The following is a 12,500-nucleotide window of genomic DNA, read 5'->3' on the forward strand; positions in this document are numbered from 1 at the left end:
GGGACAAACATAGACACAAAACACACACATATATATATGATATGCTTCTTTCAGTTTCCATCTACCAAATCCCTGCACAAGGCTTTGGTAAACCCGTGGCTATAGTAGAAGATACTTGCCCAAGGTGTCATGCAGTGGGACTGAACCCGGAACCATGTGGTAGGGAAGCACGCTTCTTACCACACAGCCATGCCTGTGCCTATAATTTATTTATGGTATTTTAATATTGTGAGTTCAAATTTTGCCAAGGTTGACCTTATCTGCCATTCTTCCAGGGCAAGCAAAATTAAGATGCCAGACAAATACTGGTGAAGATCTTATCAGTTGTTCTCTCTTGAAATATATGGCTCTGTGCCGATGCAAGAAATCAATATCATAAAAATTATTATATAACAAGAACGTAATGTATTATTGTGCTGTGTTATAAGAACATTATTAAGGCAAGCAAGCTGGGAGAGTTGATACTGCACTTGATGAAAAATTGCTTAGCGCACTTCTAGCTCTTTACATTCTGAGTTCAAATGCTGCTGAGGCTGACTGTGTCTTCTATCCTTAAGGGGTTGACAAAATAGGTACCAAGTCAGTACTGGGATCAATGTAATCAGCTTCCCCGTTTTCCTTTCAAAATTGCTGGCCTTGTGCCAGGATTGCATGAACTTATAAGAACATTCTGGAAATATTGTCTTTTATTATCAACAAGGCAAACTTCTACATTCAGAGATATGTGACTTATATCACATTTTGCAGACATTATCATCATTGTTCATTAGTTTTTCAATTCACCAATCAATCACTGGTCCCTTTCAGAGGGAGGGAATGAAAAGGGTCTTTCGTTACAACTTGGGATAAATATATTATACCAGAAGATATACTGTATATACTTGGCTATAAGTTGTATTTTTTTTCCTCTGACATTTTCACCTACAGTTGGGGATGCAACTTATAAGCACATCCTATAAAAAAAAAACCCATCAGATATTTTCTAGGTACAAGTCATGTCTGAAGTTGCAACACTTGGAACAACTGAAAAGGATAAAATTTTACTTTATAAGCAACAGTTTTTAAAATGCATCGACTTAATGGTATAACAGTTGTTGTAAGACATCTTCAGCTTACTGAAAGCTTGGTTACCGAACAATAACTTTGACGGTGCGATACCTAATTGAACTTTGCTCTCAAAAAGGTCGCTGCAGCTTATAGTCAGGTCAATGATAAAATTCCCAATTTGAACCTTGTAAGCCAGGGATGCATCTTAGAGGCAAGGGAGTTTTGTAGTAGAGTATATATGGTGATGTATAATCTTTTCTATTCTAGGCATCAGGCCTGAAATTTTGGGAGAGGATTCCAGATGATTAGATCGACCTAAGTATGCAACAGGTGCATAATTTATCAACCCCAAAAGGATGAAAGGCAAAGTCGCCCTTGGTGGAATTTGAACTCAGAACGTAAAGATGGACGAAATACCACTAAGCATTTTGTCTGGCATGCTAACGTTTCTGCTAGCTCACCACCTTACCGTTATATATAATGATGCCTCAGTTTGCTTGCTTATGAACAGAACTCTTGCCAATGTACATACATCAGTGAAAGATGTACACATTACACACCTCTGTATGTGTGTGTGTGTGTGTGTGTGTGTGTGTGTGTGTATACATATGTATGTTGTTGTTGTTCCCCCTTCGATCATGACTGACCATGGGATTGCACCTAGAAAGTTTCCCTCTGAGGCACAAGTCTGGGCAAGGCTGTTTATGGAAGACCAGCAGTCACCCATGCATGCCAGTCTCCCCTCTCCAAGCCACCGATGTTATCCAAGGGAAAGGCAAAGACTGCTACAACTTGGCACCAGTGATGATACAACTCATATCTACAGATGAATGAACTGGAGCAATGTGAAATAAAGTGTCTTGCTCAAGAACCCAACACACAGCCTGGCCTGGGAATCAAACTCACTACCATATGATTGTGAGCCTGACACTCTAACCACTGAGCCATGTTTGCTTTTATGATCAAGTGATGGAGGGTTTCTTGGTTTTTGTGTTGTGAAGAGACTAGAAGTAATGTCAATATCTTGAGCATGCTGAGCATCATGTTTAGTAGACGAGCATCTTAACCACACTGTCTTTGTGCCTCTTCTTGTTTCAGTTATTAACTAATTAGTGTAGTCTGTCTGTTGTCATGTCTTACTGAGCAAGAAGTGCCTAATGTGTTGGTCTCTCGTGTGAAGGAGGCTGATAATCTCTCTCTCTTTGCTGTAACATTGTACAGGTCAATGGGTTGCACAGGTCTGAACGACCAAGTGCTAATCAACATATTCTGTGCTTGTGATTGTAGGGGGATGTCGTGCATTGCTTTGTCTGGAGACATATAAATCTGTTAAGACAGCTGTGATCCTATCATCTTAATAAAGAAGGCTAAAGGCTAAAGACCCCCTTTGGTCATGAATGAGCAACGTCCCAGAAGTACACCGTCCTTGCATACCTGGCAGTAGCAGGAATAGAATTACTGGTGCTCTGTCAGTTGCAGTTGATCTGATCAACGGAACAGCCTGCTTGTGAGATTAATGTGCAAGGGACTGAGAACTCCACAGACATACGTACCCTTAATGTAGTACTCGGGGAGATTCAGTCTGACATGGAATACGACAAGGCTGGCCCATTGAATTACTGATGCAAATCATTTTTGCCAGCTGAATGGACTGGAGCAACATGAAATAAAGTGTCTTGCTCAAGGACACAAAGTGCCACCGAGAATTGAACTCCCAACCCTACGATTGTGTGCTGATTTGCCCTAATCACTAAGCCAAGTGCCTTCGCCGAGAATTGAACTCCCAACCCTACGATTGTGTGCTGATTTGCCATAATCACTAAGCCAAGTGCCTTCGCCGAGAATTGAACTCCCAACCCTACGATTGTGTGCTGATTTGCCCTAATCACTAAGCCAAGTGCCTTCATGCTAGTAGAAATAGACAGATAGTGAAGTTTGATTTCTTGGATTCACAGAATATCTTGCGTTGCCCAACAGACAGTTGGGTAAATAAACAAAAATAAAAACTTAAAGAGCCTGGTCACATCCCAGTGGTTAGAAGCAATGAAAGGTAAAGACCATCAATGTTTGTGAAATGTTGAATTAAATAGAGACGGATATGAATTTTATTTGGTTCACAGTGCAGAGACTCACTTCTCTGGAACAAGAAAAAGTAATAAATATAAGTTATTTTCTATTAATTTTACACATTTGTTTTCCGAATTTGAAATAGCTGAGTGGATATAGATACAGGTGAGCAGTAAACAATCAGTTTGTGAGTTCTAATTTAATACCTACATTTTTTTTTCTTTTTTCGTTTTCTTTTTTTGTTTTGAGCCTATATTCTACATTGTTTCTGTTCAAAAAAATCAGTTGGTAGTAGTATCAGATTGTCTGAGAATATTATCGGTGATAAATTGGTACTGTGTCTTGGTAGACGCTTATATATTTTTCCATGTACAAATGTAGAATATTACAGATTATTTGAGCAGTTATTTTCTTTACAGCTGGAGCCGTTGTCTGTTGTCATAAAATCTCCTTCAGCAATTTGTCTTTATTTTTGCTTACAGCCCCTAATGCACTGATTATTACAGGTACAACCTTTTCATACTCGAAATTCTTGCAGTTTCAAATTTTATGGGATTGTGTCTTTTTCAATTTTTCATCTTCTTTCTTTCCAATCCTGGAATCAAATGGATATGAAAGATCAGGAAACAATTTTGCTTTTCCTTGTCTCTTATTGTTATATCTGGTTTATTATTTTCTCTCTTATCTTTTTGAATTGAAAAAATCCCATAGAATATTGCAATTCTCTGACTCAAGCATTTCTTCAGCTTGACAATTGTACCAAATACTTCCAATTCCAAACCTCCATTTCTTATATTCTTACTGAGCCAACTTGGGACATTCTGCACCATGTGCCATTGTTTCATCCCAAATCCCCCCCCCCCCCCCCCACTACATTTTGTTGACACCTTCTCCCCCCCCCCATACATATTTTCTCAAGTTGTTTTTAATGCTTCATCTTGAGCTGCTGTAGTAAGGCTCTGTTTCTTTTTTCAATTGCCCTTTTTTTCAAACAAGCCCAGGCTTTGTTCCACATACATCATCAGTGGCTTTCCAAAATTTGAACATGCAAAGGTTTCTCTTCAACCTGTCCAATATGCTCTCTTTGAATTTCATTCTTGTCCTTTTCCCCAATTCCACACTTGATTACCTGCTCTTTATTCAATGCCTTTAGTAATTTCTCTCAGCTTCTCTGTAAATATTCTAGTAGACTTTTCCTTTTCATCTATACATCTCTTTCACAACAATTAAGCCTCTTCTACTCTGATCTCTCTTAAGAACAACTGGTCAATATTTGCTTTCAGATGGTGGGCTCCATACATCCTCAACAGTTTCCTAGTTTTTCAGTCAAGTTTCTGTTTGTCGTTTTTTGTCCAATCTATCAACAATTCCAAATCCATATCTGATTACCAATACCGCTCTTGCATTTTTGCTTCAATAACATTTTTTGAATTCAACTTTGATTGTAAAAGTTTTTCTCGCTCTCCTTATATACTCGCTATTTGTAATTTTCTTCATTTCTTCATTTTTTATTTCATCTGCTTCCAGTATTCCCAAATCTGTATACCATTGTCCTTTCTCAACTGCTTTCACTATTTACCCATTTGGCAACTTCAATTCTCTGTCTTCCTTCAAATATTCCTTGTTTTATTATCCGTATGGTGCACTTTTCACTCTTAAATTCCTTACATGCAAAAGAAGTAGATGAAGGATTTTAGCTAGTCCTTTAACTTCTGCATATGATACCATTAGTCCAAACAGTGACTGCAAAAGAGAAAAGCTATATGTGACTATTTGAATATGTATTACTCTTCTGAAGTGAGATAGAGAAAATCTTCACATGCAAGATTGTGATTTCAATTCCCAGACCGGGTGGTGTGTTGTGTTCTTGAGCAAGACACTTCATCTCATGTTGCTCTGTGAACACTTTGACACCTGTCATGTGGTATACTGTGCATCTTTGATGAGAGAGTCCATCATCATCATCATCATCATCATCATCATCATCATCATTATTATTATTATTATTATTATTACTATTGAGTGAGAGAGCAGTGCATGCCATCAGAGTGACACTGGAGTACAGATATACAGTATACCTATCATGACTACCTGTCTGATAAGGGCACACCAGGCACATACATCACAGCCATATGTGCATGACATGGTGATCTCATTATCAAGATAAGTAGCGCATGACCTTGCAAGTGGGGCCCAGTTAGAATTTTCTTCAAGCTGAGTAGCCCATCCCGCTCAAAAGGTCCCTGAAGAAAGTTTTAGGATGTTGGATGAAACACCCATGCTTCCAGAGGTGAATTATCCAAACCCCAAAGAATTCCTCTCAACAAATGATTATGATGTTCCCCCACTACTTCTGTTCGTGATCAGAGATGCACATATCGTCAGCCACTAAGGGACATGCTCAACTGGTTATGGTCAAACAACTGAGAAGTAAATGTGTGGTATTGAATAGAATATTTACTGTAGCCCTTCTTTTTATACCAAAACAAAACAATGTACATGATAACACTTCCAATCAGTTAAGAGCAAAAGCCATGAGAGCCAGTGACTGGTGTTGCATCAGGATATTTATTATTGTTTTACTTCTCAGAGTGCTTGGTCTTGTTTGCTCTAATTGATTCTGTGAGAACATACAGCAGCCTATCGTCAGATGTCTCAAAGGGTCTCTTTCCGCTCATTATAAGCTTTAATAATTGGTTGTTAATTATTGGGGAAGACATTCAACACACCCAACTACCAATTTCAGAACCCTAGCTGTCCTCAGCAGAGCAGTTTTTTGGGTTTGCTCTGTTCTCTTGTCAAGTCCATATTATTATTATTATTATTATTATTATTATTATTATTATCATTATCATTATTATTATTACCACTACCACCACTATCATGTTTGCAGTAGCTTTATGTGAGTTTCTACTGCCCCACCATGTTCCTGAGATGTGAGTAGTGTTGTCTTTCAAGAATGCGAAATTGTGTGTATGTAGATATGTATGTATATATATATGTGTGTCTATATATATATATATATATATATATATATATATATATATACTGTTGTGTCTGGGGAGAGTCATTTTCTTTTCGTGCCTTAAAATTTAACACACTCACCGTTAAAATTTCCACTTACTATTTAAGTGGAAATTTTAACGGTGAGTGTGTTAAATTTTAAGGCACGAAAAGAAAATGACTCTCCCCAGACACAACAGAATATGCTTCAACACACGAAATCACATAAAATATCTTGCAAACCAAATCCAAAAACGAAATATATATATATATGAAAATGAAGAATAAGGCAGAATGCTAAATTGGAAGCATGTTTTAATAAAGATTTCAAATTGGAAGCATGTTTTAATAAAGATTTCTAACCGGCTTTCATTGCGAAGCAAATTTTCAAGAAAGAGAATGAAAATGTTTTTTACAAAGAAGTACAAAGTGAAGAAAATAATATATAAAAAAATAACTATACCAATACATTATATTGTCTTTGAGCTTTTGAAGTTCAATGGTAGTTCATGTATATAATGGTTGGAAAAATAAGGATGCATGAGAATTAAGAATTGTGTTAGGTTTAAAATAGGAGTTAAAGGTTTATGTGCTAAGCAGGAAGTGTGGTGTCAAAAACTTCCTGTTGAAAAAGAGTTCATAACTCCAACTAAAAACATTTGTCTCCCCTTACACACACTTCCTGTTTTGACACCACACTTCCTGCTTAGCACATAAACCTTTAGCTCCTATTTTAAACCTAACACAATTCTTAATTCTCATGCATCCTTATTTTTCCAACCATTATATACATGAACTACCATTGAACTTCAAAAGCTCAAAGACAATATAATGTATTGGTATAGTTATTTTTTTATATATTATTTTCTTCATCTTGTACTTCTTTGTAAAAAACATTTTCATTCTCTTTCTTGAAAATTTGCTTCGCAATGAAAGCTGGTTAGAAATCTTTATTAAAACATGCTTCCAATTTGAAATCTTTATTAAAACATGCTTCCAATTTAGCATTCTGCTTTATTCTTCATTTTCCTATTATTTCTCCACGTGCGGTTAACACAACCCCACTATTTACTGACTTATATATATATATATATATATATATATATATATATATATCTCGTCTGTGGGAGTTTGTTTTGTTGTTTCTGGTGTTAGTTTAGTGTTCAGTCTGTTATGTAGAATATGTGCTGTGTGAGTTGTGTTACATTTCTGAATGTTTTTGTACCAGCCACCAGCTCTGCAGGAGTATTTATGTTATTTTCTTTAGTGGTGACTGCATAGAGGTATGTGTTCTGTAATGTTTGATAGCCATTCCCTTAGAATTGGTGTGTGAATTTTATTTTACTTGGGGAATATTGTAGAGGGTATATAAGATATATTTCTTTATTAATGTGCTACATCTGGAGGAAAGGCATATACTTGTGGTTTTTACAGGTGCTCCCAGACTGAAGACATTGGATGCCTTCAAAGTTCCAAAAAAAAAAAAAATACTAAAGGAAAAATATGAGCAGGTAAAGAATCCCATGCAGAGAGAGCTGACATTTTGGGCAAGAAGTCGTGGGTCTAGTGATTAATGTAGGGTTTGAACTCAACAATAAGGGCGGTGAGAAGTGGGGAGACAAGTGGTTTGGGAATACAACAATAAGGGTGATAAAAAAGCACCCAGTACACTCTGTAAAGTGGTTGGTATTAGGAAGGGTATCCAGCTGTAGAAAGCAAGCTGAAACAGACTATGGAACCTGGTGCTGCCTCTGGCCATGCCAGCTCCTGTCGAGCCATTTAACCCATGGCTGCATGGAAAATGAGCATTAAATGATGATGATGTTTAAGTATAAGCCTGGAGTGTCTGTAATAAGCTTCATTACAACTGACAATTGAGTATTTCAGTGTCAACAAAGCTAGCTTTCTCCAAGACATGGGTAGAGAGTATTCTTCTCTATGGAGCTGGAACCCAGACTATTAAGAAAGATTTTCAAGATTACCTCAATTGTATTTGCACAAGACTTCTCATGAAGGTTGAAAGCATCTCATAGCATGAGCACAAAACCAAAGGGAAATTTTCTGGAGGTATTCCTCCCATCTCTGCTATTGTTGCTCAGTTCAGGGCTGGCTTTGTTGATCACTGCCACTGTCCTGAACACCAGGCCATATCAGATGTTATATTTGGGAAATTCCCCCGACTTCTATATCCTTAATAGAGTACAAAGGCCAATCACCGACAGTGATATCATTGGCATATATGCACATACATAATGAAATTAAGAGCCTACCTAAACTAACGGGAGCTAAAGTGCCTGCTGCTGTATGGTGGAATGACTCTCAGTTTTGGCCACTTGAAGAATATATTTGGATTTAGCAAAAACTGAGTACTTGGAAATGATGTGGTCAATCACCTCATCGTCTGCAGTTGATGTTGGCATCTCTTTTTGTTTTTATTTTACTTTTGTAATTATTTCAGCCTGGCATTGGTCTACTGTAACTGTAATAACCATTGTTACTTTTTACTCTGATGTATTTCTTGTCTCTAGAGTTTCATTGCGCATTGGCCATGAAGTATTTTTTTCTCTCCATTTTTTTCTTTAGTATTTTTTTTTTTCAATTCTCTTTTGATAACTTTTGTTTTCTTTTTTTAACTTTTCTAATGTTTTTTCCTTATCTAAATCTCTTTCATCACTATGGCTAGTTTTTCCCAGTTTTCATTTTGCTCGTACAAGAGCAAAGTTTATATTTGTTTTCTTTATGTTTCCTTATCATTCTAATAAGTTTCCCTTTGCTTACTTCCAAGCATTTTCCTAGTCTCATTGCTGTTACATTGTATTAGTTTTCTATTTCTATCACAGCTGTCCTTCTCGTGTGTTGTGTATTCTATCTCTATCAGCTTTAAGGTGTTAGCTTTGAAACACTGTCAGAAGTTTTGTAATTTTTCCGTCTAAGCTCTGCAATTCACTCTGTGTTTACTGCATTGAGACTGTAGTTTATACCTGGAATGGTTAACGAGTTCATACCTGTCATATTACTTCTAGAATTCAGTTCAATTTTTAATATCATTCTGACTCTTTTGTAGCACTCATTTCTAATTTTTTTCCTGCCTTTAGGTGTTTTGTATCTTAACAATTTCATCAATTCCTAAATATTTGTATGAATGACTCTTATCGAATTCTCCTATTTTGGTGCCTGCATTGCATTCAATATTCACAGTTTTAATTAATTTGCTCCTTCTTCTAAAAGCTTTAAAACATTTGTCTGATTCCACACTCATTTTTGATACCTTGGCTAAATTTATGAGCAATATTTAGTAGGTTAATCAATAAGGTATTTTCCTCTGTAAATATTTAAAAGTTATGGTCCATACAAGAGCGATGGTTTATAATTGTAACAGTGGAGAGCATTGTTATAACATTGCTTGACCCACAAGAAATAGCAGGTCAGATCTTCCAGACAAAACCTGACCAAAAAAAAAAAAAAAAAAAAAAAAAAGGGTAAGGGCACATGAGATGCACTATGTCTGTCAAAATAAAAGGGTGGGAAAGGGGTGTTGGTCCTAGTTGGAAAGCCTTGGATCATAGGTTTGTTTGATAAGAATAAAGCTGGAGCTAAACAACAACATTGACACTAAGATAAAATGTATTAATTTTTTTTCTGTCTTTTTTCCCTTCTATTTTTCTTTTAGATTTAATCAACGGACAAGCTTCAGGTCCTACTTCAACATCTCGGTCAAACAGCCCTGTGAAACCCTTACAACATGGCAACTCCCTATCTGACATGGTGTCTCACCCGTCAGCCGCTAACGTCGAACAGATGTACCCTTTCCCGATTGTGGACACCTCATCCTTCGACAATATGGGCTTAAACAGTGAGTAGGATGCTCAGCTTTTTCTATTTATAACATTTTGTAATACAACTTGGATGTGGTCTGGGGAGTAAAGAATTACAATTGATATGATTGATGTTCTTATTAAACATCTGCAAGGAAAATAAACCTGAGCAGGTAAGGTATTCCAGCAGGATGACATTTCTGGGAAGGAAGGACTGGGAAAAGTGATTGTCCCATTAACATTCCACATTATTTTGAATTAATCATGCATTGTCTCGTAGCTTTGAGATTTCAGTGACACAATTGTATATTTTCAGAATGACATTGTAGGGTAGGCGTGAGAGGTCAAATCTGGCTGTCTTGAACATAATAATACAGGTAGAATATTTGTGCTGGATGTGGCTGGTTTAAACGCTACATGGTTAATGTAGGGCTTGGTGGTGGAACACAATATAGAAATGGTGAGTGACTCTGTATCTGTGGGTGGTCGTTTTTGTGGGTGGGGTGGTGGTGCAGAGATACAGTCTAGGAAAACAGTACCATCCCAGATATGAGAGCAGTATTCTATTGAGGGTCTTATCCGAGTTTTGTAGTAGGGTTTAATAATTATTAAACCTTTGATGTTGCACTGCAAGCATTGCACTCATTCAGACTCTTCTTTCTAGTCCATTTTTGATTATTTACATTATTTACAATTGACAGATATATTACCTCATCTTGTTTGTTGTTAACACATTTCAGCTGATATACCCCTTTCTTGGGGAAATTTCGAACCTGGGTTCTCATTTCTAAGGTATTTTTCAATATTATCATTATTATTATTATTATTATTCAGGTCACTGCCTGGAATTGAACTCGGAATCTTGGGGTTAGTAGCCCACACTCTTAACCACTATGCCATGTGCTTGTGGGCAATTATGGATTGAATTTTTAGGGTTTATAAATGTAATATTTTCCTATCTTTCCTTAATACTAGTTCCCATATGCTATTCATATTTGCACTTGGTTTGCTTAGGAGGTTGTTGTGTGCATAATTCCTCATCTCTTAAATATAGAACTCCTTTTTTGATATTGTCAGTTCACAAACATCCTTGATAGTCTCCTGCTCTCTTTCTTTTGCACTTTCTATCAGAATGGTCTTGGGTCAAATTCACTCCTAAGGTTTTGGTCAGCCTGGGGGCTACTGTAAAAGACACTTGCCCAAGGTGCCGCACAGTGGAGCTGAACCCAAAATCACATGGTTGCAAATTGAACCTCTTGAACCACACAACCAAGAGATGTATTCTAAAATAGTAATTTCATAACAGAAATCCTACAGCGAGGACAAAGCTTCTGATTTTTTCCTGAGATATCTGGAACTCACAACCAGTTTATTCTATGTAGATATTGTGCGTTGGTGGGGTTTCTCTTGTTTATTAGCTTCTCGTATGTACGACATGGGAAATAATAGACCAACTTAGCTCTGGTGTCATGTTGTTTGTGCCAGAGATACGGAAGATACGCTGCAATTTCTTGTTCTTAAAGAGACTCTCTACAACTCTCTGGACATTAGCTGTGCATAGTTCTTAGACTTGTTAATGTACAGACATACAAGTATGAATATGTACGTGTATGTATGTGTGTGTATACATTTACACGTGTGAATTAACATATTTAAGTATGTGTATATGTGTGTCTACTCATTTGCATATATGAATGTATACACACACATTCACGTACAAGCATATATATCTACACACACACACACACACACACACACACACACACACACACACACACACACACACACACATATATGCCTATGTACACATACACACATACAACTATATCTTTGTATACACATATAGGTGTTTATGTATATATGTATATTTCATTTATAAATCTATAATATTATATGTATATTTGATATATATATATTTTATATATATATATATATATATAAAATGTATGTCTACGTATGTACACATACACTCACGCACATATACACATATATCTACATATATATGTTATGTACACACATAACTGATGATAATGATGATGAACTGAACTGCAGCCATTAATTAAATTTGTTCTCGAAAGAACTTTTAAAGTCTTAATGATTAAATTCCTGTCTTGATTCTAACTTTGCCTCTGTCGTACTTCCAAACTGTCACTGATTTCTTCTGGGTGTTTCGTTTATCTTATTTTATTTTCCATCTGCTTTTCTTGTTTGTTGTTCATATTGTTGTCGACGATGATGACGTTTCTTCAACCTCAATGAATTTAGCATTATTATTATTATTATTATTATTATTATTATAGTGATTATTGTTATTGTTGTCGTTATGTGCTCTTTTTGTTTTGTTTTACCATTATTTCGAGATGTCTGCTGGTGGGTGGTTAGATGTGGACTCGACCGCAATGGGAATTTGGTTTCTGAAAAGTTTTCCTTTATTAGAATAATTTCACCGGTTTTCTGTTTTTCTATGAATTTATTAACTCATGTCTTTGTCTGTCTGTCTGTCTCTCTGTCTGGTCTGTATTTTCTGCGCTCTTGTTTAACTTTTATGTTGTGTCTGGGGACGGTCAT

The 12,500-nt window shown here is 36.4% G+C and overlaps 1 protein-coding gene across 4 annotated transcripts in view; it reads left to right on the forward strand.

The window, feature by feature from the left end:
- The window catches only part of LOC106880926 (mitogen-activated protein kinase kinase kinase 7-like), a 427,548-nt gene that overhangs the window by 363,607 nt on the left and 51,441 nt on the right, over positions 1 to 12,500 (forward strand). For all 4 annotated transcript variants that reach the window (XM_089338807.1, XM_089338806.1, XM_089338808.1 and 1 more), the window contains one exon: positions 9,788 to 9,970. In XM_089338807.1, coding sequence (XP_089194933.1) covers positions 9,788 to 9,970 — 183 coding nt within the window. The remainder of the gene's footprint in view (positions 1 to 9,787; positions 9,971 to 12,500) is intronic.

This window comes from Octopus bimaculoides, chromosome 21 (assembly GCF_046866305.1).
Source record: "Octopus bimaculoides isolate indiv1 chromosome 21, ASM4686630v1, whole genome shotgun sequence".
Taxonomy (NCBI): Eukaryota; Metazoa; Mollusca; class Cephalopoda; order Octopoda; family Octopodidae; genus Octopus; species Octopus bimaculoides.